This window comes from Equus asinus, chromosome 7 (genome assembly GCF_041296235.1).
Source record: "Equus asinus isolate D_3611 breed Donkey chromosome 7, EquAss-T2T_v2, whole genome shotgun sequence".
NCBI classification, from domain to species: Eukaryota; Metazoa; Chordata; class Mammalia; order Perissodactyla; family Equidae; genus Equus; species Equus asinus.
This window is the reverse complement of record NC_091796.1, coordinates 29,109,221-29,136,917: the sequence shown is the minus strand read 5'-3', so window position 1 is coordinate 29,136,917 and position 27,697 is coordinate 29,109,221. Positions and strand designations below refer to the sequence as shown.

The 27,697-nt window shown below is 39.7% G+C and overlaps 1 protein-coding gene across 2 annotated transcripts in view; it reads right to left on the bottom strand.

The window, feature by feature from the left end:
- The window catches only part of EPG5 (ectopic P-granules 5 autophagy tethering factor), a 108,920-nt gene that overhangs the window by 32,300 nt on the left and 48,923 nt on the right, over positions 1–27,697 (bottom strand). For both annotated transcript variants that reach the window (XM_044774662.2, XM_044774663.2), the window contains exons 21-30: positions 27,009–27,131; positions 25,924–26,090; positions 24,839–25,060; positions 22,930–23,053; positions 18,731–18,875; positions 14,581–14,752; positions 13,287–13,449; positions 4,840–4,982; positions 3,438–3,594; positions 895–1,089 (exon numbers count right to left, since the gene is read on the bottom strand). In XM_044774662.2, coding sequence (XP_044630597.1) covers positions 895–1,089; positions 3,438–3,594; positions 4,840–4,982; positions 13,287–13,449; positions 14,581–14,752; positions 18,731–18,875; positions 22,930–23,053; positions 24,839–25,060; positions 25,924–26,090; positions 27,009–27,131 — 1,611 coding nt within the window. The remainder of the gene's footprint in view (positions 1–894; positions 1,090–3,437; positions 3,595–4,839; positions 4,983–13,286; positions 13,450–14,580; positions 14,753–18,730; positions 18,876–22,929; positions 23,054–24,838; positions 25,061–25,923; positions 26,091–27,008; positions 27,132–27,697) is intronic.

Here is a 27,697-nt window from a genome sequence, read left to right as displayed (position 1 = left end):
AGATTGCAACTTCACTTTATACATAAGTACCATTTAAAGAATCCCAGCAGTTCGACAGTTGACAGTGCCATATGCCTCCATCTCTACTCCCCTCTCTGGAACTGCAGAGGCAGTTTTCTCAGCTCTGTGTGCCTTTTTGTAATTAAAAATCTTATTAAGTTTTCCCCACAAGGATCAGAACTTTGTCGTTCTTCTTAACTTGTCACAGTGCCACAAACGAGCAGCCACTGTACTGAACTGTCTCCATCTAACAGCCATGTTTCTGGACCTGCATCAGTTACTTATCTCAGTTAATAAAAATTCAGGGTGTTGATATCACCTTCCAGAATCCCAAACTATAAAACACACTCTTCTCCATTACAGGCTGAGATCAGTCTCTGGGCCCTAAAAAATGCCCAGGTTTTATGATTCATAGATGTCAGAGAAATACAATTGAAAGCAGAATAGCTAAAGGCTCTGAAATTCTGAGTTAATTTCTACTCGGAATGAAGACAAAGGCAATTTGGTTAGAGCTGGCTTATTCTAAATATAAGAGATTTTGACATATTACAACTCATTTATCAAACACAATTTAGGCATAAATTCAGGATACATTCCAAAGAAGGGTGTACTAAATTACTATTATGAATATTTCAAAACTATACTAAAATTTTTAAAGACGGTTTGGGAGCTGGGTCCATTTTATACCATGTGGAATAAGACTGTCCCATACAACACTCCCCAAGAAAAAGCTGTGGGACCAGCGTGCTCGAAGACGATGCAAAACCTGAAAAGGGCCTGTCAGCCTACCCTTCCTGGACACACAAGTCCAGAGGGCCTTTCATTTCTATCAAGTAGGAAACAACAATAGTTGCCACATTTCAATGCTAACATCAGGACTGAATCACATCTCACCTTGGTTAGCAGCATGAAAACCACATCACTGTTGTCCTCACTTAGAAACTTCACCACCTTCTCATAAAGCTGTATGAACTCCGCAGGTGCAGCATTGGGAGTGAAGAAAGGAGACAAAAGAGAGCAGAGCCTTCTATTCTTCAGAATGGTCTGAAGGACTTTTTTGCATTCTGATTTAGTGCCACTGATAAACACCTTGAAAGAATTAAAAAGGGAAAACGTCAGCAAATTCTCCCCTCTCTAACTTTTACTTAAGTAACCAAGTTTCAAGGGATAGTATATAAGCAAATAGTTTCATGTTTTCATTTAGAAAAAATTCTATCAAAAGAAATCTAAAATCAATACAGATAAACCTATCACTTCCAATGTAGGTGATATTAAAAATTCTGGATAATACGCTAATTTGATTTGGACAAGCCATATTAGACTTTTAAAGATTAAAATATTGAGATAATTTGGATCTCAAAATTTGCAACGTAGCTACCATGATTACTAAGTATTCAAAGTGATTCTGCAATATGTCAAGAAAACAAAACTTGTGGCTTATAGATCTTATTGAGATGTGCTTTTAACACTTTTTTAAAAAGCTAACTTTCACAATATATAATCAAGATAACTTCACCTTGTTTTAACTTGGTTGTATAATATAAGTGAATATTTAAATAATCTCAGGGTCAGGAAGGCTTTAATAAACTTGACCACAGGCAATAAAGGACAAGACTGAGAGATTTGAATACATAAATATTTTAACTCCTTTAAGGCAAAAAGTATTATAAAATTAAAGAAAAATGAGAAAGTAGAAAAATTAATGTATAACACACTCCAGATACCAGGTTAATAGTCTGAGGAGGTCTTTCAAAATAATCAAAAAACAGGAAACTCTCCAATAGAAAATGTGCAAAGAACAATAACCAGCAAATCACCAAAAATAATTAAATGGCCAATAAACATACAAAGAGACATGCAACTTAATGAGTCCTTAAAGAAATACAACTTAAAAATCATAACAAAGTGCTACTTCCCCTACTAGATTAGCAAGACTCAAACAGAATGATGGTCTCTAATGTTGGTTATGATATGGAGAATAATAAACTCGAACCCTGTTATGATAGTGTAAACAGCTACAAACTTCCCAAGAGAGCCATGTGACAACACAGATCTGGATAGCAACCAGACTTCTGGTGGTGAACATGAGGTAGGCTATACAGAAATCTAAGTATAAGGATGTACGCCCAAAACTTACATAATGTTATAAACCATATATATCAAATGTTGGTTAGTCCCTTTGTCATAGCAATCATACTATGCTAGGAAATTATTCTAGAAAAACCAGTCCAGTAAGTTCACAAGATGTGTAAGAATATTTATCTCAGGCTTCTCGTAGCGAAACAAACTATCTAAATATCCATCCAGAGGGCACTGGTTCAATACAATGTATCTATACCATGGAACACTACATATTAAATACCGTGATACAGGTCTGTATTTATTAACATAAGAATAATGTCTAAAAGATACGTGTTTGAACGAAAAAGCAGATTACAAAATAGCATGTGCCAATTTTCAAGTGTGTATTTATATCTCTATTTTTCTATCATCTGTAGGAACGATATATCATTTTTACACACACACACACATACACTAATACACATACACACACCAGACGAACTGTAATGAAATGTTAGCTATGTAACCAGTATCTCCAGGAGGTTAGGATTATGAGAAATTTTTCTTCTTTATACTTTTATACTGCCTGCATTGCTTATAATAAGGACACATCAATTTCATAATCAGGAAAAAAGCTATTTTATAAATATCCAATAAATAAGTACTTATTCAACTGAATTTGAGTGAGATACATTAGTGCTTACATATATTCCAACAAATGGCTCTCCTTTCTTTTATGACACATTTCATAAATCTGCATGGATACACTGCCCTGCCCTTGTTAAATATCATATATTTAACAGTAAGTCAAATAAATAAATAAATGGTGACCAAGAATAGCAACTGGGAGGCAGCAGCAGGGAGGTGGGACGAGTACTGAATGTTGAACAGAAGACCTGGGATCCAGTCTCAGCTCCAGCACTCGCCAGCTATATTCTTTAGGCAAGTTATTAATCTTTTAGAGACTAGTTTTCTCATCTTTAAGAGGGGAATGATATCAATCACCAGAGTCACCGTGAGGATGAAATAAAATAATGAATCAGAAAGTATTTTACAAATGATAAGGAGCTTCAGTAATGTTATTAACACCACCAACAGCATATGATAGAATCAGATGCGAAAGAAACTCCCAAGAGACTTTCAAATATGAGCAATATGTCTTGTATGACACACAGAATTCTATACCAACAATTCTAATATCTTGAGAAGTAAACAATTCTAATATCTTGAGAAGTCAACAATTCAAAGGGGCTTATGACTTAGGTGAGACTCTGAACCTACAATTTAAGTTTGAAGTCAACCCTGACTATAGCTAATGAGGACCCTGGAGGGACCTATTACATGTGACTAAGGCTAAAAACACAAAACAACCTTACCTGTCCCAAGATCTCAATGCACGAAGTAAAGAACTGCCTTGTGGGAGGGTGACGCTGTGTCTCATCACTGACGTAATCCACAACAGTAAAGAAGAGACTAATGCCAACCTTCTGGACCCCAGGGGTAGGCTGCAACTTGTAGGCATTCACCAAGGCCCTGTGAGAAAACGTAGGTAAGGCTATTGGTCTACAGTAAGAGAATCTCGACTCACAAGCATTTCTTTGATACTCTACATTTCTCAGGCAAGATTCTCAAAAGTCCTCCTGAGAGCCCCATACATATGTCACATTAGAAATATTTCATGGACTAAGTATCTTCTAACTTGACCCAACAACTTATTTCAATACACAGAACGAATTTTATGCACTCCTGAGGCGGGTGGATCAGCTGTCTTAGAAGGGCTAATTAACATTCTTAACTTTGTTAAAATTTCTCATACTTTGTATGTAATTTATAATTTATCATTTAATTCCATGTATTCGTTATATGACACATATTTTTAAAAATAGGAACCCTGATTTCTCTGAATTTTAAAATCCAGAACACTGACTTAGGTTGAGGAGACATTTGTATAGAATAAGATCCTAGAATAAAGATATCGCTTCTAACTTCCCACACTTTTTTGAGTCCTTTCCTAGTAAAAAAACATCAACCTCTTGTTCACTGTATCTCCTCCTCCTTCCCAGGCCCCCTAATCCAATCCACACAGGACTCAATGCCCCCTCCATACCACCATCCCTATCTACTGGGGGATTAGCTGCTGGTACTACAATGTGTGGTCACCCTAAAGTAAACGGCAGAGTCAACCTGCCCTCTCCCAAGTCACATCCCGGAGGCTTTGGGAAGAACTCAGAAGGTGGTGAGAAGAAGCCAGGAGCTCCAAGAGAAAAACCACAGTGGCCAAATGCAAGCTGGCAACTACACGTGACAGCCCTAACTCCCCTGAGTTAGCTCCACTGCAAACATTGCTCAACAATCTGCGCTAACAATGTTGACTTCTTGGGTAAATGTGACTTTGATATAAAACTTAGACACTAAATCTCGCCATGATTGAATTTCAACGTGCTGTATCATCTCGTAATTCAGGGGTCAGCAAACTTATTCGATAAAGGGCCAGACAGTAAATATTTTATGCTTTATGGATCATAAATTGTCACAACTACTCAATTCTGCCATTGTAGCATGAAACCCATACACATTAAATAAATAAATGGGCATGGCTGTGTTCCAATAAAACTTTATTTATAAAACAGGTAGCAGGCCGGATTTGTCCCAAAGGCCATAGTTTGCCAATCCCTGTACTAATTTAATCAGTGGGTACCTAGGGGATGTAGCAGCATATATGATTACTATCGGTAATAACAAAACAGTACTTTAAATTCTACTGCCCTCACAACTTACGTAATCAAGTTTTCTGCATGCACAGCAGCTTCCACAATATTAAGTGATGGTGGTTTGGCAGCTTCTGCTTGCAACTGCTTCACTTCTTTTCGCAAAACATGAAGCTGTTGGCTTACTGCTTCATTCTTATGCATACCTTCAAACTAACAAAAATTAAAGTGGTCAACAGACTTTTCTGCCTCCTCAACATGTCTCTAGAGCAGATATTTTACTACAAATACACTGGGCATATGATGAAGAGAATATTATTACAATTAATATTATAACTCAAAACTCTCAGTTGAACCTGAGAGGGATGGGAAAAAACTGTCAAAGAACTATTCAAGAATCTCAGGTTTTTCATGAAGAATCAGACTTGAATTAGCTTATCGTTGGTTCCAAGTCTTTTGTAGGATACGTTCAACATCACTTCTGTTTCAACTCCCCAATGCTCACCAAAAACAGACTCAATGTCTTCCAGCACTGGAGCCTTTCGTGAAGCACATCAAGCCTCTATTCTGTTGATCATCCTTCCCCAGAGCCTTAACCCCTCTCTGTTCCCCCAACCCAACAGCGCATATCATTCAACTCAAAACACTCGGGCTGCACATCTCACGTGTGCCAAGCATAGAAAGAGGATGATACAGACGCTGTTAAGAAAACATTTGCTGTTCTGAAAGGAAGAAAAGATATATACTTATAAAACATCAAAATAAGATAAAATATAGGAAGGGCCCATTTTAGTTGCATGCCTAGGAAAGAGCAATTGACTAATTCAGTGGTTCCTGAAAGCTGGTATTTGATAAATTTTTTTTTTTTTTGGAGGAAGATTAGCCCTGAGCTAACATCTGCTGCCAATCCTCCTCTTTTTGCTGAGGAAGACTGGGCCTGAGCTAACATCTGTGCCCATCTTCCTCTACTGTATATGTGGGATGCCTACCACAGCATGGCTTGCCAAGCGGTGCCACATCCGCACCCAGGATCTGAACTGGCGAACCCCGGACCACCAAAGCAGAACATGCGCACTTAACCACTGCACCACCTGGCTGGCTCCCGATAAAATTTTTAACGGTCTTCAGTAAAGATGTGAAAATAAGGAGAATTTATTGAGCTTTTAAAAAACATTTATTTCAATTTAAAAGACAATCATTTCTTTACGATTATCTTTCCTATTTGACGGGGTTGTTAATATCCCTTCCTCTAATTGATGGTGAGCTATATGATAACTGCTTTGTTTGTGCATTTATTTATTTTTTGAGAAAGATTAGTCCTGAGCTAACACCCACTGCCAATCCTCCTCTTTTTTTTTTATTGAGGAAGATTGGCCCTGAGCTAACATCTGCACTCATCTTCCTTTATTTTTTTATATGTGGGATGCCTGCCACAGCATGACTTGACAAGCAGTGTGTAGGTCCGTGCCCGGGAGGCAAACTGACCAACCCAGGCCGCCAAGGTGAGTGCATAAACCCAACCACTACACAACCAGGCAGGTTGTGTACTTTTAATGTCCTTTTCTGGATGTGGATAGATGCGGAGGATATCCTAGGCCTACACTGCAATACAAAGACAGAACCCATGCGGCAGCTGTGGCAGACAAGAGGACAGATGGACAGCAAGGAGGAGCCCGGCCAGGCTGATAAACGGGTCAGGGCTGAAGAACACAGTGCAATCAGACGGGGGAGTAGGGGCTCTGTCTTGGAGAGGCCTTTTAAGCAGGCTAGGGAATTTGAACTTATCTCACAGGCATGGCAGAGAACGCTAAGAGACCAGAACAGGTAGAAGGCAGGAATTTTAAATCCTACGTTCTCCCCAAACGGTCCTCCCCAGTCACACAGGTGAGTAGAGGGTCTACGTTTCCCTTTGGAGGCAGCTGCCCAAACCCAGTCTTCAGCCACCACTGCCACGATTACAGGTATTCTTTGTTTGTAAACAACGTAAATACTTAACTCACAAACTTAGTTAACTGAGACCCTCATGTCCGAGTCAGGGTTATTATCATAAATGCCAGATCAAAGCTCCTGAAGGGCAACGGTCCTGCCCGCTTTGCTTTACACAGCACGGCACAGCTCTGACAGGACACCGAGCACCGACTTTCTATGATCGCGCCAATGCTAACTTTCTGCTATAAAACTCACCAATGTTGTGTTAAAAATCTTTACAAAACAACTTGTTTTAAAGAAAAAAATAAGCTGTTAGCATGAATCAAAAGGCACGAAAATGAATATCCAAGAGCATACAATGTTAACAATAAGTACTTCTATTTTTACAACTGGAGAAATGAAAGATAAAAAATTAAATTACTTCCATTAAACCACATAATAAATCAATACAAGTATTAAGTTTCAAATCTTTCAAATAACAGATCAATGCTTAATAGCCGAAAATGTGGTCAGGAGTATGTGCAGTCAGCTTTTTTGCCCACTACGCACCAACTACAATTAGACTGGGTCTTTGAGAGCCACAGCCCTTGGCTGACTGGAGAGAAAGCAGCCAGCCAGACAGGAAAAGAGAATCTGAGGGGAGGAAGGAAGACGGAGAGAATGAAAGGACGTGGAAAGACAATGGATAAAACAGAGCAGCGGTTCAACTTGACTGGGAAATGCAGAGAAACAAGACTAAAACCACTTTGTAACACAAACTTTAACACTGCCACCCCATGTTGTAGAAACTACTAATGCTGAAGAATAAAAGGAAACCAACTAGTTTAGGAAGGTTTAGACATTATAACAAAAAAATCCCCAAAATATCATTATTTCCTAGTCTACTTATTTTTGTTCATTGTTCCCACCACTGTTGAAAGCCTTCTTTTCTTCCTAGAACAGAGGTGAGAGAGATGAATGACTACAGGCTCATAATTACAAGAAGTTGTAGACAAGAGAACAAAGCTGCACGGTGGAAGTCCCACCAATTGAGTCACTCTAAGCAGACAAAGAAATTTAGAAGTTGGACTAAGCACGTCCTTCAGTAAGTTTTTACAATAACGGGAGGCCCTCAGTGGGTCTTTTTCATCTTTCATTTCTAGGAATGAGCAAATTTTCACATGATAATAAATCAACCCTGGGTCCAGCAAACATGCCCCACAATATCAAAGCACAATAAAAGGAACCCTATTATAAATCACCCCATTTCCTCAGGGAATATCACCGAATTACAGACATTTCTATTAAGAGAGGCGACCACAGAAGAAGCACGTCTCGCTTCCCATAAAATATATCTGGCTTTTGTATACCCAAACAAGCTACATAGAGTTCAAACATTTGCAGATGCCTGGAAATTTCCAGGGCTTTCCTTCACAGAAAAATTCTATTAAGCAGTAAAATATGTTCAAGATATAATTTGAAATCTTTATAAATAAGCCATTAAAAATTATATTTAAAATACACTTACATATTTTAGTTTCAAAATTTAAGATATATACTTAAAATATAATCATGTCCCATGAAGCTGATTTTAAAAAATGATCCAAGCCATGAATTCTCTAATCACTGAAAAAGAAGGCAATCCTATCTCACCAACTCAGAGAGAAAATGGTACACATGTTAATTTAAATGAGATTTGACTGTCATGATCAGCTTACTCAGAATCATACTGCTAGTCTTCAGAAACCGGAGCTGAAATAGCTACAGCAAATGACCTGGCCATTTCCCAATATGGAATTGGAAAGCATGAGTACTGAATTCAAATAGATGCAGGCTTGAATTCCAAGTGAGTCACTTACGAGCTGTGTGACTTTGGCAAGTCTCTGGGCTTCTCTGAACCTGTTTCCTTATCCTCATTCTGTGAAGATTAAGTGAGATAATATAAGCAAAGCTCCTAGTACATTACCTAGCATATGAGAGTGCCCAAGCAAGCGATAAGAAGTATTCTGAACAGGGCTGGCAAAGAAAGTAGTGTACTATAGTATGACTGATCTTACCACTTTCCAAGATCCAATGCCTGGGAGACATTTGTACAAGAGTAAAAGGTAAGTGGAGCAGTGTGTGGTGTTTAAGTTGAGACTTTGTATGGAAAGCATTAAGCTGAAGTATTAAATTGGCCAAAGGTAAGCACAATCAAAGAATGACTACTAATTTCTAGTAGGAAAAAGTTCCAATTTCCATGACGTCTTCCACAGCCAAATAATATCTACAAAGTTCCTGAAGGTAGTTAAAATCAGGAAGTTTACTTGTGAAGAGTATAAACCTACCATTGTTCATTCCTTCAAATACATCCATTCTCTGCCACTGACTGTGTGAGGCACTCACGACAGTAACATGAATAAGACAAGGTGCTGGCCCTCATGTAACTCAAAATCTACTAACAGCAACAGAACTAATTATAATACAAAACAAGTTGGAACACAACCTAATGAGTGGTGTACTGGTGGCTTTAACTGATTCATTCAGGGGTGCAGAAGGGCACCTATTATGCACCAGGAGCCACGCTAGATGGTACAGGTATACAGATGAACAAGGAGAGGAACTCCCAAAGAGTTCACAGTCTGGTAGGAAAAACAACAGGTGACTACGAAAGGATTTATGCACAAGCTGTGATGAGAGGAGGGAATATCTCAAGCAAACTAGAGCAGTTAAGAAAGACCTCAAGAAGATGGGCTGTCTGAATCAAGAATTGAAGGATGAGCAGGAGCTCAGAAATGGGTCAGTGAGAATAACAGCATATGCCTTAAGAACGAAGGTATGAATGTGCATATCGTGTTTGGAGAATGGAAAAGTCCAAGTGCCTCAAAAATAGAATGTGTGGAGAGTGAGAGAGAGGGTAAAGGGATGCAAGAAAAGATCAAGAACAGATTATGGAGGGTCCTAAGAGTCATATTCCTTTTAGATACTGGAGAGCCTATGTGGGTTTTTAGCTTGGAAATGTGATCAGATTTGTGTTTCAAAAGATGAATGGTGGAAAATGGACTAGATAGGGAGAAAGGCTTTGGACAGGAAGAAGCGATGTGGGTCTACCACTGGTCAATAGCAATGGAAACAGAGAAAGGAATAAACTTAAAGCCATTTCAGAGACAGAACCAATATGACTTGGAAAGCAACTAGATGGGAAGTGTTGGGGTGGGGTATGTGGAAAATACCACACTGATGTCTAGGTCTCCATCTTGGGAGCCCAGTTAAGTGGAATTATAGGAAAAACAGGTTTGGACGGTAAGGATGAGATTAGTTTGGGGCCTATGGAGTTTGAGGTATGTATGAGACCTTCACAAACTGTTAGGTAGGCAGGTGGAAATCTAGAACTCAAGAGAGAATTTTGGACTAGAGAAACAGAAGAGGAGTCATTAATGTATAGATTAACCTTTTGGGGGTCATGGACTACTGAGGATCCACTGAAGCTATAAACTCTCCAGAAATAAATCTTCCATACACTTTCAGGGGCTTCACTGACCCACTAAAGACCATTCACACACCCTAGATTAAGAACTCCAGCGCAAACAACAGGCAAAAGCAGCTGATGTCACAACGAAGGAAGGGATTAGGAGTAGAACTGAGCACAACCACTGATCTAAGGGTTGAGCTGATGAAGAGTAATCCTGGAGGGACACTGAGAAGTGGTTAGAGATTCAGGGGAACTAGAAGAGACCTCATGACATTCAGCATCACCAGATGATAGAACGATGTTAAACAGGATCAAAACTACTGGATATAGCAATGAGGCAGTCACTGGACACATGTATATAGAGGGGCTACAGTTCTATGTATACAAATAACACACCCTGCCTTCTGCAGGATATACTCCTTCCCAGTGACAGCTTCTTGATGAGCTGTCAACACTAAGAATTCACCTTCCCTACTCCTGACAAACACTTCTTCCCAAAACTAAAGCCATCCACAATCAGTCTTCCATCTGCGCAATGGACAGCTTTAGACTCAAGTACAATCTTGGGCCAAAAATCAGAGCAAACTTAACTGACTTGCATAGATAATACCCAAACTTCGTGGCAGCTGGAGTTTCCACTTTCCTCTACCTTGCTCTTAGCTATTAATGAGTAGCCAAAGAATAATAATTTTATCTTCAATTCCTGGAAGTATCAACCAGCAAGTACTACCTAGGACAGCCTTAGTTAGCAACTACTATACAACTTTCCAAAGAAATCCTCTTTAAATCTCAGACTACAAAAGTTGCTTACTGTCTTCACATTTTTAGTCCCCCTGGCACTTTCTGCACCATCAGGCAAAATAATGGCTTAAGTGGATACTATTACAGATACTAATACTTCTAGGAGCCATCAGTGGGGATTCCCAAGCTTCTGGATCTTCCCAAATGGAACTCACAGTCAGGGCACTGGGCAAACGAGTAAGGCCAGGAAAAAATTAAAACATGCTTTAAGAAAACTTGGATATTTCTAATGAGGTTATGGCCACAAAACAGCTATTTTTCAAATTCTTCAGGCTCCTTTAAAATTTTCTTTTCTTCCCTTGTCTGTCCTTTCTTGTTTTCTTTCTTCAAGCAATATTAGCATCTACCAATTTTTCTTTTGAGAAAAGAAAGCAAACATTTTTCTGTTATCTGTAAAAACAAAATCTAAGCCACATTCATTTTAATCCTTATCATAAAGCATCTTCTTTCCGATCTTCCTCCAATCAAAATTACTGTGAAGATATTTTAGAAAAAGCGTACCTTTTTATTGCAGAATTAACAAAGTAAAAGCTTATAAAAGAAATTTCAATTCAAGGGTTCAGACAAACCAAGATGATGAGTCCTTTTTCTGAAGAGGATAGGAGACAAGTCACGGGAAGGCTTAGAGCAAAAGCCCCCAGGTCTGCCTCCTGGGATTTTCCACCAGACCCTGAGAGTTAGGAGGCCAGGCGAAGAGACCTGCTCTTTAGCTGGGCCAGCACATACAAGTCTTCACAGAGCAAGCTATTAACCAGAGTTGGAAAAACATTTCTTTGTACTTAACTCACTAATCACTTACAAAAACACATTTTAGGAGACTTCCCTTCTCTATACAAAATTAACAGCCTGGCAAAGACATGTAATTCCAAAATATGGAAAAATACCATATTTATAAAACACCTACTGTTAGTAAGATATCTCCTTTTTATTATAACCGAATACATTTTCAGCTTTTTTCCCACCAACTCAAACTCTGCCCACAGTTGGCAAACTTTTCTTCCAGCATTACTACCTTAGTAAGTTACCCTTCTTAAATGCCTCCACCTTAGTCTTATTAAAGCATTAGGAATTGGGGGGAAAAATACACTGAAAATTAACTTTATAAAGCACCTAGCCAAAGATATTATCTCCATGTTTAGGAGCCTCACATTCCAGATCAAATCTCTTACTTTTAAAGGAATACAACTATCTTGAAAAAACCAGAAATAAAATTTGAAGGTAATGAGAAATACAAGCAAAGAGTTATTTCAGAGAAGTCATTTTAGAGGTAACTGTCTCCTAAAGAGATTGCTGTGGAATGTATTAGAACTGTTAACATGTGGATCAGCACAAAAAGGAGGGAAATTTTTTAGGCAATCAAGAGTCAGTAAAATAAATTCTCCCCAATTTCTAAAAGCTAACAAAAAAGCAGCACTATTTTTGTATAAATATGGTCAGGCAGCAGGTAGCACCTATCTGCAAGCATTTCTTTCCCAGCTCAGGGAATCCTGAATTCACTTGCAGAAAGAGTGATTCAGAAGCATGAGTTCTGCAGCCAGCCTGCCTGGGCCCTTCCTGTTTGCTCCTCACTGGTTGTGTCACCTTGGGTATGCAACCTCTCCATGCCTCTATTTCCTCATCTGGAAAATAAAGGTAATAAAAATACCCACCTCATAGGGTGGTGGCGAGGATAAAATAAGTTCTGTAAAGCCTTCAGACAGTGCCTTGGCATACAGTAAGTGCTACGATTCAACCTAAGCCTATTTTTCCAGCTCAAGAAGGTGACTGTGAGAGGCAGTTGACTTTTTAATCACATTGTTGCACATCTCTCCTTTTGCCTGTCGGTAAGCTTCGCTCAAGTGACCTGCTTCCCACACATCCCTTGATGTTTGTCTTCGGTGCCTCCCCACTGTCCAAAACCTACAGGTGGAGCTCTCAAGTGATCATCCTTTCCAATGTGAATTCCAACCTTTCCAATGTGAATTCCCACTACAACTCCAAAAAACAACTTGAAATAGATGATCTAGCCACTGACCCCCAAATGATGTCATGATGACTCCATTTCCACATTTCTTCTAACTGAATCCAAACTATCACCATCAAAGTCCTTTAAGCATCAGTTTAAGCCCCTCTCTCTAGGAATCTTCTCAATGATTCTGCTTTTCTTTCGATTTCCAGCTGTCTCGTAGGACTGACTCTCAGCACTTATGGAAATACGTGATTAGCTATGTGTGTGTCTTCACTCCCACAGAAACTATCAAATGTTTTAGGATGTGGATCATGTGCCATATTCTTCTTTCAATCTTTCTCAATGATATGCCAATATTAGGGACTCAATTAAAATTCTCGAAATTATGAAGAAATTTAAACAATCTTACCTGAACTGTTACAACTGCTGCTCCTTGGCACTTCTTACCACTACTGCCTCTACACTCCAAATGTAGTGTGGTCTGTTCTTCTCGATTAATATATTGCTTGGGCATTGTGTCCAACAGCTCACTATCCAAGGCAACCTGCTGAGACTCCCGAAGAGCCGCAGTTCTGAAAAAGATTATCAGGAGGTAAAAGAAAGTCTTGGGAAAGGTTTCATGATAAGTGATAAAGGCTTCTAGTTACGCCCAGCCTACAGTGGAAAACAGCAAGATACACGCATTCCACAGTAACAAAAGACCAAAGGTATGTGTGCCAAGACTTACCCAAATCCTCTCCCTAGCAGTCAGGCTAATAAGAAAGATAAGAAAGGAAGGAAGAGGGGGACAACTTTTTAGCCAGAAACAAAGTTCCATTTAGAATCTGTGTTATATCAATAATGTTTTTTAAATGCACTCTTAAATATACAAGAACAAATGAGGATTCCATCCTAATTTAATAACCATCCTAAAGAAGTACTTTACTTGTAAGTACCAGTGACTTCTTAGGTATTGGCAACTCAAACGGAAATGTCAAAGATGGAGAAAGCTAATTGTTTACATGGGTGTCAATACTGGTCTAATTGTATTTATTAGGTTAATGTGCAGGTGTGTGTGTGTGCGGGTGCAGACACACACAACACATACACAACAGATGCCTGGACCAAAAACAGCCAAGGAAAAAAGGCAAGTAAGAGATTGATTCCTATGGGCTTTGCAAAGATAAGACTATTTTACTTTATAAAACAGACAACTCCACATCCGCCCCTTCTCATAAGATGGCGAGCTAGAATCAAAACATTAAGCAGTTGATCATTCTGAATCTACCGTGAATTCAGAACACTAAATGACTTTCCCACACTTTCACCAAGTTCCTATGCCAATTTTTAAAAGAATATGTAGAGTTAAAGAGAAAAGCAGTGACAAAAGAAAGTAAATCTCATTTACACCCTTTTAACACCACCAATCCAGTATCAGAAGGACTCCTCAGGAGAAGCATAAGAAACATTTAGCTGGTATGCCACCACTCAGAAATGCCACCACAGGAAACATGTAAAATTTATGGTCCATGAAAGCACCACATAATTTCAATGTGAAATTAAAAGACTTGTCACAACTTGGTTAACTAAGGTAACCGCCTGGGCCAGTCTGGTCAAATTACCCTCATGGTGACAATGCTGATGAAGCCCTTCTAGGTACTAAATCATCCAGGCTCTCAAAGCAGCAGCATAGAAGCATGATCCTGGAGGTCTTGTGGTCTTACCTGGCCTGCTGTTGCAATAGATTCAGGTCTGTGCGCACCAGCTGGATGGCATCCTTCTGACTCAGGAGTGAGGCTGACGAAATAACTGGCACAGGAGGCCTCAGTGGGTGCAGAACAAGGGCGGGTTGGGGAGTCTCATGCTTCTGCAAGTTACTTAAAACCCTTTCTTTAGCTGAAAGAAAATCAAGTCATAGGTACTGAGTAATGGCTACCACTAGTTCTTAATGTACTAAGTGGCTGCAAAGCCCTGGCCTGTTACCTTCATAAAGAATGCTGGAGATGTGCAGAAAAGTTACTTAAACCACCAGAGGCCTAAATGAATAAAATCATTATCTTTTGTTACTTGCGAGTTTTGAGGGAGCACCCACAGGCCTAGTAATATTCTCCCAGGAGCATGTGGTATGATTAAATAGAATTTCCATTCTCAGGAAGTCTTAATGATAGTTAAAGAGCTAAAGCTCATAATCTTAAATTATTACCCTAGACATCCTTATCTGATATGCTAAGGTGTTCAAACTTGTAACGTAAAGGGGATCTAGTGAACAGCTCTAAGCAAGCTGGAGAAGGATGGTAGCTAACACCAGGCAATGGATTGGGGGAATGAGGCAAGCAGTCCAGTTATGAGTTTAATGCAATCAACCAGATAAACTTCACAGGAATAGGCAAAAAATGAATGGGCATTATGGAATATGGCCGAGTGAAAAACCTTAAATTAGGCCAAAGTTTGAACAGGAGGGCTGAGAACAGCAGAGTTAAAAATGAATGAAGACATGGGCACAGACTCCTATCGAACTTACATTTATGTAGTCATACAGTCCTTCATCCATTCATTCATTCATTCACTCCACAAATAATTTATCAAGTCCAAATAAGAAATCAGGTGCCATGCAAGAAAAATAAAGGTAAACCTGTATACCATCCAACTTTGCACTAGATTGCATATGGTCTCATGCTGGTCAATCCAATTTAAATGTTTATGTTTCTACACCTACTGCAGAGCTGAACACACAGTAGATATCCAATTAATTTCTATCTTCCCTCCCTCTCTCTTCACTGCATTATACACATATCACACAGTGGGTAGAAATTGAAGGACATGAAGGAAAATGCTGCCACATACCTGATTCTTTTCAATTGTAAGATAACAGAGAATGGGAGAGGTCAGGGGAATTTCAGGTCAATAAATCAAGTTAACAAGTATTTAAGGGATTGTTATGAATTTCCAGTTTCATTCCAGAAGTAGCATCCAATTTTCTATTCGTGCTAAGAAAACTTAAGAAAATTTAATAGCTGTGACTTTACTTGGCATAAGAAGACTTGTATTGTTTGCACCCAAACAGATGGAATTTAACATTTCAAACAGATTAAGCACAGGATTATCCTGTATAGCTGGGGGTTTTTCCACTAGAACCACTTTTTGTACAGAATGTAACAAAGTTGGATATTTTGCTCTGGGTAAGACCCTTGACTATGTTTAAGATACTTCAAGCAACATTTAGGCCATGACTCCAAAGGAAAACATGACTTTTTTGCAAACCCAATATAACTTATCATGAAAGAAAAATCAAAGATAATATTTTAAATACAAAGTAAAAGACAAAAGAATTTAAATTCAGAGTATATTTAACTGTAATCACCACTCTGGTCTACAACTGAAAAAAACCGTGAAGCCAACAAAACAAATGTAATTCAAGAAAAAGAAGTCGGCATCACAAGAATGGAATAACCTATGAGATACTGCTGACATTTGGCTACAATCACAACCACAAGCTTGACCATTTGATGTAATCATCGTCTAATGCGCTATCATCTGAGAAAAACCTGAAACTTATTATTCAAAAATCTAGGCCTTAATTTTATTTAGAAATGAAACCTGTACTGATCACCAGAAACAAGAGACAGGATAATAAGCAGTGAAAAGCAGGGTCTCTGGAGCCAGATGGCTCTGCCACTAGCAGCTTTGTGACTTGGGCCAGTTACCAAACCACCTTACACCTCAAGTGCCCTATTTGCTCAAGGGGGACGACCCTCATAGGGTTGTTGGGAGGATTGAGTTAATGCATCTGAAGGACTGGGGCAGTGCCTGGAACAAACTAAGGGCCTAGTAAATCACTAGCTTAACTCCAGAGAAAACAATCAGCCATTTAGGGCAGTGTTAAGGCAATGTGAAAGCACTACAAGTGGGAGGACATGAACAGAGGAGCATCCAACAGCTTCCAGATCTATAAATATATCTCCTCTTCTCATGTAATAAACCTTCAAGAATAGAAAATGAGAATCGATGGGGGCCGGCCCCATGGCCGAGTGGTTAAGTTTCCATGCTCTGCTACGGCGGCCCAGCATTTCAGGTTCGGATCCTGGGCACAGACATGGCACCACTCATCAGGCAGGCCATGCTGAGGCAGTGTCCCACATACTACAACTAGAAGGACACACAACTAAAATATACAACTATATACTGGGGTGGGGGGGGGAGTTGGGGAGAAAAAGCAGAAAAAAAAAAAAAGAAGAAGATTGGCAACAATTGTTAGCTCAGCTGCCAATCTTTAAAAAATATTTAAAAAATTAAAAAAAAAGAAAGTGAGAATTGATATGATTGGGTTGAGAACAACTTTTATACCTTCCCCTATATACCTTTCTATATTATTTTTTTTTTCAATGAGCACATATCAATTATAAATCAGGGGGGAAAAACTATTGTTTCATAGAAAAGAGTGAGGAGAAAGATGTTGGAGGGAAAAATTTTAGAGCCTTAGATGAGACTGTCTAGCACCTTCATTTTACAGATGAGTGAACTAAAGCCAGAAAGGTTCTTATTTTTCTCTGATCACACAGCTAATTAGTTGGTTAGTGGCAGAGCTAGAACAAGAAGGCATTTTTGCCTTTCTCTGAATTACTTCAGTGCTCTACTACACTACATATTACAATATTTTGTTCAACAATTTATAATTTTACTCTGTCTTACATTTTAAAAATATATTCAGTAATTAAAATTAGTAAGTGACCCCAAATATTGTCTTCTATTATTTTTGGTTGTAAAGTATGACATCAGCTTTGCAGGTTAAATGAGCTTTTGTGGCCTGACATAGAAAACTGACAGTTTATAAAATCTTTCTCTAGAAAAATGCACTGTGAGAAACAATCAACTTAGAAACTTTGGGGATACAATCCATTTGTATGGTAAGAACTTCAGATACAGAAAAAAAGAGTTTATAAAAGAAAAAGACAGATAATTTTAAAACTGCAAATCCAAAATAATTAAATTTAAAATTGCACTTTTCAGACTCTAAGTCAACTGAAATGTCTTTTTAAAGCATCAGAGAAAATGAACCACGAACATACTTAGTCACTTTCCAGCCTCCTTTTCAGCTAGGTAGAGCCATGGTCTCAGGCTGAGCCAAGAGATATAACTAGAAAGTCTGTGAGCAGCTTCCTGAAAGAGCCCGTAAAAGAAAGAGACTCCCCGGGGCCAGCCCAGTGGCACAGTGGTTAAGCGAGCACGTTCCGCTTTGGCAACCCAGAGTTCACCAGTTCAGATCCCAGGTATGGACATGGCACCGCTTGGCAAGCCATGCTGTGGTAGGCGTCCCACATACAAAAAGTAGAGAAAGATGGGCATGGATGTGAACTCAGGGCCAGTCTTCCTCAGCAAAAAGAGGAGGACTGGCAGCAGATGTTAGCTCAGGACTAATCTTCCTCAAAAAAAAAGAAGGAGTCTCCCCTTCCTCCTGAACAGAATGTGAATGTGACAGCTCAAGCTTAGGCAGCCATCTGGAACCACAGGTGGATGTCATATGTGAGAACAGTGGGGTAGCAAGAGAGGAAGAGCAGGTGTCCTTGAAGATTTGCAGGTCAGGAAGCTACGGCTCTGAACTGCCTGCCTCCAGACTTCTTTTATGTGAGAAAAAATAAATCTCTATCTTATTTAAGCCATTACTGTTTGGGGGTTTTTTGTCACTCAATGCCTAACCTAACCCTAAGTAGTAGACACGTTAACAATGAACTCCTAAAAAGGCTATTCGCACTGAAGGGATACACTGTATACACCCTAACTCGCAATGGTTCTGATTCAGTCACTCACTTACTCACTCACTCACTCATTCATTCACTCATTCATTCAATCAAAGGGCCTAATGCTCATAAGACTCACCCAACAAAGGATCGGTGAAGTCCAGCTGTACTGACAAATTGCAGGGTGTAGAGTGGGACTCAAGCTTGGCCTGTGTCCACAAACCAACAGTTTCCTGAAACTCATAATGTATGCGCTCCATGTTCAAATACTCCATCCACAGATCCTGGAATGGAACCACAGGAGTTTAACTTTCAGAGATAAATCATATATTCACATATTAAACTATATATTTAACTATAAAGTGAACCAGTGAGTTTCAATACGAGGTGGTCCACTGCAAGTTCTCCAGCATTATGATGAAGGGCACGTAAAATAAGGACTCTAACAATCTTAGCAGGAATCTCAAAACTTTTTTGATTGTGTACCACAATCAGAAAAAGAATTCTAAGAGCACCACTGAATGTATATTTATAAATTATATACATAAACTACTGAACTAATAAATTATAAGACACAAGTAAAAAAATAAATTTTAAAGAGATAAAAAAATATATTGAAAATAATTGAATTGGATTAGATAAAGCCCTAGGTCCCAATACCAATTTACAGGAGACAGAAAAACATATTAAACTACACCACAAAGATACAATCAGCAAAATCCAGACTGTGGGGAAACTCGATGGACAAACTACCCAGTTTCTTCAACAAATACATTGGAATGAAAAAAAAAAGGGATAAGGGGAGGACCTATAGATTAAAGAGATTTATAAAAGCTATCAACCAATCACAAAATGCAGATTCTGATTCCAACAAATTGTAAAAATAAATAGACAAAACTTTTATGACATTTACGAGACAACTGAAAATTTGAACACTGCCTAGACATTTGATATTAAGAAACTACTGTTAATATTTTCCAGATATAAACGTTTTTGTGTTACGTTCTTGTTTTTAATCCTCATCTTTTAAAATATGTATCAAATGCTCTCTAGGATTAGCTCAAATATGGTAGAGGGAGTGGACAGGCTATAGATGAAACTAGACACATGGTACAGGGGGCAAGTAGAGAAAGGCATGTCCCTTATACTATTCTATTTGTCATGACTGAATTTTTTCATTATAAAAAAAAATAGATAAAATGACAAAAATAGAAGTTCTGGTATTCTCCTCCCACTCTCCAGTGAGTTATCTTGCATATTCTAAACTATTCACTCAGGTGATCACTACATGTTAGAATGGTGGACTGACTTTTTTTTTTTCTTGGTGAGGAAGACTGTCCCTGAGCTAACATTTGTGGCCAATATTCCTCTTTTTGATTGAGGAAGATTGTCCCTGAGCTAACATCTGTGCCAATCGTCCTCCACGTTGTAAGTGGGACGCCACCACAGCACAGCTTGAAAAGCAGTATGTAGGTCTGCACCTGGGATCCAAACTTGCGAGCCCCGGGCCACCACAGCAGAGCACACAAACTTAACTGTACGCCACCAGGCCGGCCCCAGAATGGCGGACTGCCTTTAATGAAAACAAATGTCAACTATCAACGAACACTAAAAACTACTCCAAATAGTAATGGCATGTGATCAGTTATGGACTATGCTTTTGTAAACCATCATTTTCTTTTATTTTCTAATTTTAAGTATTCTAAAGGATTCCTTTTAAACCAAAAAATGTCTCTGGCTTCTCAATTAGCACACTGTCATGAAGTCCTAAATCATTATTTCCAAACCAACCATGGCACAAAGCATTCCAGACTCAGAGGAGGAACTCCGAGGGCCTCCTGATTGCAAGCCTGAATCCTGGATGCACCAAACTGTTCAAGGTGCTGGACCAGACCCTCCTACTGTGCATACACAGCTCCTTTAAATTGAACCATGCTGTCACTTTCTCTGCCTCTGTGCTAAGTAACTGTTGACAGAGGCTAACAATTAAAGAATCCTGAGAAGTAACAATGGGTAAGCAAAGATATCTCAGAACTACAAAAAGACAGAACAACTCTGAACTTGAATTACAGATCAAAAATAAGAACTGTAAAATCAAATGGCAAGCAAAGACTTTAAAAAAAGAAAGCAATTAATTCTGAATATGCTGGTGAACCAAGATAAATATCAGAGAGCCCAGAAAGCTACGATTAATTTTTAAAAACATTGACCAAGTACCTACAATTTGCATGTAGCAAATTTAGGTAAGGCCTCGGGGTGTGGAGTATAAAGAAGAGATGAGTATGGAACTGCACTCAAAGGATTTCAGGACACCATGATCACTTACTTATCTTTCCTATTTCTCTGGCCCTATATCCTCAGCCTGATTTCTCTGTGCCTTAAATATTGTTATTTCTCAGGGTTCCATCTTCAGTTCTCTTCTTAATCTAAATACTCTTTGCCACTACACTCACATTTCCTACACTGCCCCGTTCCTGAATTCTAGACTTGTATACCCTTCCCCACCAACTCCTTGATAAGAGTTCTCCTTGAAGTCCCTCAGGTACTTCCTCTCCAGTATTCCCTATCTCTAGCTGCCCAAGCTATGAATTTAGGAGTCCTTATGTAGCTAATCAACCCTATCACTGTCTCAATCCTACTGTGTATCCAATCTAAAAATCCTACTGACTCTACTAATTATTCTTTGATGTATTTTTAATTCATCCATTTATTTAATGACTCCCACTATTTCAATAGCTCTCCAAACAAAGACTTCAGAACAAAACCAAATTCTTGAGAAAGGCATATATGCCCCTTACAGATGTGACCCCTATTCACCTCTCTGGCTTCATCTGCTCTCTTCAGCAGCTATGCCGCAACCTGCACCTTTCTGAACATGCCACACTCTCTCACCTGCCACGTCTTTGCATGTTCTGGTCTTCCTGCTGGTAACATCCTTTCTGCCACTCCCTCATCACCATGGCTTCCTTTCAATCTGACAAACTCCCATTTGTCCTTCAGGGCTCAGTTCAAGATCCCACTCCAGCCCCGGGCTGAATCAGGTGCTAGTCCTCTACGTTCCCACAGTACCCTATGCATTCCACTCCCACAGACTTGATCACCAGACATAATAATTTTTTGTTTAGCCCCCATTTGACATAAGCTCCTTGAAAGCAGGGACTGTGTCAGGTCTCTTTTTGTATCTTTAGCATTAGGTACCTGACATCTTAAAGGCACTCAATAAATACTCATGGAAGGAAGGAAAGGAAAGAAGAAAGAAGGAAAGACAGAAAACAGAAGAAGGTCAAAGACACCTACTGGAGATAAAATACTACATATAACGTAGAAGCAGGTAGGTTTACAGATCCAAATTAAAGTCTCTCAAGTCTTAGAGGTTCCCAAATAGCATCCCAGTGGTGGGGTCAATGCCCAGCAGAGTTCAGCTCTTAGAAAGAAGGACGTGGAATAGGAGAGTTATGTCATGTCTACACACACACACACATACACACCCACACACACAATGGCTACAGAAGCTTAGAGAAAATTTAGAAGTTTTGGTCTAAAAAAGGACCACAGACATCTTTGTTTGGGTGCCAGGGAGAGAGGAGCTCAAAATACATAAAGACTAGAATTGAGTGTCTCCAGAAGGGCAACTGAAAGTGTGACACCTACAAGTAGGTCATCTCTAAAGCCAAACAAAGGTGAGCTCCTTATCTCCTCCATGCAATTAACTTCCTATATAATATATGGATCTTAACAAATTCTTTCACTGTACTTTTTAGGGGAGTAGAGATGATTGCTTAAAAGTGTTCAGCTGCTCGGTTAGTCTGGTAGTATAGTGGTTAAGTTTGCACACTCCGCTTCAGTGGCCCAGAGTTCACCGGTTCGGATCCCAGGCACAGACCTACACACTGCTTATCAAGCCACGCTGTGGCAGGCATCCCACATATAAAGTAGAGGACGAAGGGCATGGATGTTCTCGGGGCCAATCTTCTTCAGCAAAACGAGGAGGCTTGGTGGTGGATGTTAGCTCAGGGCTAATCTTCCTCAAAAAAAAAGTGTTCAACTACTAACAATTTAAAATAAGAAAGAATACAGTCAGAGGAAAGCTATATTTATGAGGTTGTAGAAAGCCCTAGAATAAGCTACAAGCCTTCAGATAAGGCCATAGTGGGGCTGGAGATTCAAATGGGAATATGCCTTCAACACAATCACTTATACACTGACAAAACCCACAAAAACATGACCATTCGAGTACCTCCATTTTCATATCAATAAGTGGTTTTACCATTAGATTATGAATGTGACCAACTCAAATTACAGTCAGATATGCTAAAAGAGATATCACCATGATTTCACCTGCTGATTCTGCATCACTTTTGCTAGCCTGTGAATATCATAATGCTTTGGTAGAGAAGGGATATAGGTATCTCCTTTTTGAAAATTCTCATCTTCCAGCCATAATATGTATACATTGAAGAGCCTAAAAGAAAAAAGCATAATTATATAAAATATAAAAAGATGTGCAGGCAAATGAAGTTTCTTACATCTCTAGGAACACTGGCACCAGTAGATATAAGTAAAGAAAGCACATAATACAGAAAACGTTTCCAACAACCACCACACTCCCAAGAAGCTCACAGGCCAGCAGGAGAGAAAGGTCACAAAGCATTAAAATACGATGTAATCATTGCTAAAACAAAAGGTATGAAGAAAGGACTGTGAACTCTATTACTACAGTAGGATTAAACAAACAAAAAATAGCTGGAAAAGGTGATTTTAACACAGACCTAGGATCTGAATTTGGAGCTTTTCCTTCCTGGGCAAAGCAGTCACAGTGAGCCTTAGTGCTTGGAAAAGTTAAAATAACATCCAAATAAACACATTTTATGTCTTCCAGAGAAAACATTAAAAGCCATTTTAAATTTATGCATCAGAAGAACCTGCCAGCTTCAGGTTCAATGATGAACGACCTCCTGCCTCACAGAGGCACAAAGAGAACTCACAGCATGTGTGCACACTGTTCCCATTAAGAAGGACTAGAACCAAGCCAGGCTAAAAAAAGAAAGAAAGAAAAAAATCTCAATTTTCCGGTAAAAACTTTTTAAAAAGTTTAATGATGTTTCCTTTGCTTTTATTTTGTTTTTACAAGGAACATAGTCTATTTAGCTAATATCAGTGATATGTTAAGCAGCTGTTTACAGCAACAGGCACTAGAGTAATCTACAGCACACAAATTACTAGGTCAGGGACCAGGAGGTGGCGTGGCTTGGCTTTGTTCAATACAGTGGAAAATATCTCCTTTACCTCTGGGGTAGTCTGTGCAGGGCACAGGGCTTTGAGGGTCTTAAAGAGAAGAGGCTGGTTCAGAGCTCTCTTCTAGCTTCTGATTTGGTTGGCCACTTTATCAACCCACCAAAGGAAGGAGAATTTTGGAGAGGCAGAAAAGAACATCAAATACTTTCTTGGCTGATCTAAAAGTTCAAAGATAAAGCCTTCCCACTGGTTAAGCCTAGTTAAAAATAAGTTTTCCTTCAAGCAAGCAAAATCAAGGGAGAAAACATTCTGGAGGCTGAGAGACAGCCCTAAGGGCTTTGAGGTCAAGCAAGCCTGAAGTCTCAGAGCTGGATCAAAACACTAGGCTTCCTCACCAAGACATTTTGTTTTCAAGGTTAATTTAATATATTAAGAGCCATTTTTATTATGTCATTTATAAAAATAATATCTGGTTTATATCAAGCTTATAAATGAAAGGTGAAGAACTGTGAAAGGGACCCAAACACTTCAGAATTCTTAACTTTTAGGGGGTGCCAATATGGTACCTGATTTTAGAAGTGGTTTTGGGAGATTACTAGATCCTGCCCCACCCCAGGAAGCCCCTCAAGGGTCTATGAACCCCACTTAAAGACCCCTGCCTTAGTCATTTATTTCCTTTACAGAACTATCCTGGCAGGCTTTATTAGTTGTTTACCTGCTTGGATCAACTGTTTTGCTTTGTTTCTATCACATAAAGAAGGAGAAGAGGACATCTGCCCTCTGGTTTAAGATCTTTCACTCAGACCCCAGGCACCTGACAGAGGTACATCCAAATTGCTGATTCACTTCTCATGAGGAACATAAAAGAGAAACAAGATGCAAACCTCTAGTCAAAACTCCTTCCATATTCCATCTAACAGGGTTAAGAGAAAAACATCTGGCAGTCTGTAACACAAACAACCACTCCAGCACAGTACCTGTGCTGCAAACAACACCACAAACCATGCCTCACCTCACGAGCTCCGTGTGCAGTTCTGGGGAAGTCAGGTAACCAGGGGTACCAGCCTGGCTCGCTGGCAGCCCTTCACTGCCCTCTGCTGGAATGCGAAGGGCCTTGCTTGCAGCGTGGTGGAAGTCGGCCACCTCAGTCAGGCGCCTCTTCATTTCTTTCAACAAATTGATATGAGCAGGGCTTTGAAAAAACCTTCTTCCAATACAACCATCTATGGGTAACCTTAAAAAATACAAGCACAGATCACAAGATCAACATAAGATGCTCTTTCCATGTGACACAAAATTGCAGTCAATTAACAAGTCAATTTACTATGGCTGTGCATATACCACATTAAATTAATGCATATTATTTCTACCTCTATGGTTATTATGAGGATCCAGCAAGCTGGTGTATATGAAAGCAGCTGCAAAGAATGAAACACTAGGCAAATTGAAGATATTATCACCACCCAGAGGTACAGAACAGATTAATGATAGTCTCTGTACTTGAAGAACTTGCAATGTGGTAGAAAATGGACGTGACAAAGAATCAACAGGTGTATGTTTCAAAGGAGTGAGTTAAGGGAGCGAGGGTGAGCTGGGAAGTGAGCTGGACAGCAATGGCAGGAAACAGTGGACAGTTCCAGCTGGCCAGAGTCCCTTCACATCCAGTGGAAATGGTGGACACCCCCAGGCACAGCCCAAGGCCTGCCAGGCACAGCCTGGCCTTTGTCCACACCTACACTACCCATCACAAGTTCCCTCAAACGAGCCCCATGATGGTCACACAAGCAGCTTCAGTTTGGGGCAGTTTCTCACCCTTTGCATCTCCAGAGGTTTTATATTGAACTTTGCCAGGTTCCAGGGTGTTCTCTTCACCGCACTGGGTATGGGGCATGGTACAGAGAGAGTTGCTCAAAGATAGCCTGAACTCCAAAAAGGTCTAGTCCAATAAATATGAAACAGGAAGGGAGGGAGACTCCTCGCCAGTGGTCAAAGAACGATTCTAACTCAGCTGCCACAGTGCGAGAACACAGAGCAGCAGAGCAGCGCCAAGGCAGGAACAGATTCAACAGAAACTTACTACAACACTGGGTACCATACCCATATTGTGGTCCTGGGCGGTGAAGATACAGGAGGAAGAACTTCTGCCAAATGAGCGGGAGAAGAGGGTGATCGGAAGGCGTGACGAGAGCCTGGTGGGCCCAACGATAAATCAGCAGCCTCTGGAGGGAAGGGACGATGGGGAGCTTCAGCTGGGCCTGGGCTTTCTACAAAAGAGGGGATTTCAGCAGCCGTGAAATGAACACAACTGTAAACAGTTTGCTCTAAGGGATCCAATGAAATGTTGAACATTTTGTTTTCAATTCGGTAAGAAAAAAGTCAGGTAAAACTTACTTCTCCAACCCATTAGTTAACACTTTAACCTCCTTGGTAGCAAGACATGTGGGATAGCTTTTTCCGCCAAAACATTTCACAGACCCCTAAACTGGAACGGGTCCTGAGAGTCACCTAGTCTAATCTCATTTCCATTCCTTGACAGGCCTTTACATTCTTGAGCATGAAAAACACTACAGCGCAGGGGAGCAAAATGACGTGAACACCAAAAGTAAATTTTACTGTCAAACTTGATCAATCTCTTGAAAATTTAGATTTTAAAAGACTTTCAAGAATGACAAATTCCTTGACAGGCTATGAAATCTGAAAGCAAAGTCCATATCATGAGACCCTAAAATAAAAGGTCTTTAATTCTAAAATCTTATTCCAGTCATTCTTACACTTTACTGAGCCTAAGGATTAGCTAGGAAGTTTTTAAAAATAAATTCCTGGTTCTACTTCAGACTCAGAAACTCAGAAGTTGGGGACCAAGAATCTGATTTTTAACAAGCTTTCCAGGAGATTCTGACGCCCGTGGGACACACTGGAAATTGCTTTAAAACAACTGCAATCCCCTTCACACAGGCAATGAACACAGCCTTCCATGACTAGCTTGTGACTCCCAGTGTTAAATGAACCTTGAGAAGGAAGTATACACTTCAATTACACAGTTGTCAGCACTGGTTTGGTTATGGTGCTTTTCAAACATTCACAACAAAAGAAAACACAGAAGTTCAAAAGCTATACGTGAGTCATCAGCATCAAAGTATAAACCACCTTCTCCCACTCAAATGCAGAACTGCTATTTGCACCTTCAGAGCTTGGTCAGGGGTAAACGCCGAGTTTATAACCAACTCCCCTTCAACAACTCTTCGGAGCTGAGAGTCTTCTTCAAAGATGGATTCCATGTTCAGGACTGTCCACGCAAACCAGACCTACAATGACACCAGGGAAAGGCGAGGGGAACGAGCAGCTCACTCAGACAGACAAAATACACCCTGATGGTCCACAAATGAACATCTTTCCTACCACAGATCTCACGCAACAAGTATTTACAATTTCTAAAATTAACACATAGCTTCTATACCCATCTCTACTCTTGTCACAGATATAAATTTAGATAAAATAGATCATTGAAAAATGTTAAATTCCTTTGGAAAGGATACTTTAGTTAAAGAAGGATGTTCTTCACTCAACAGTATTTACTAGGCAGGTTCTGTATCCATGAGGGGCAGGAAAGAGGGCCAGGCATGAGCTCTGCCCGTAAGAGTTTTCCATCTACTAGAGGACACAAACTAATACATAAGTAACCAAAATGTGAACGGAGGAGTGGTGAGAACTGAATGAGGAGTCAAGTGCTACCAGAAGCAGAGGAGGGAGGGCAGGATCAGAGAGAGTAAGTACATTAGAGAAGATTCTACATAGAGATAGGAAGGGAAGGCATGCCTGGTAAGAGAATCAGCTAGGCAAAGGCAAAGATGTGTACAGGTAACAGCAAGGA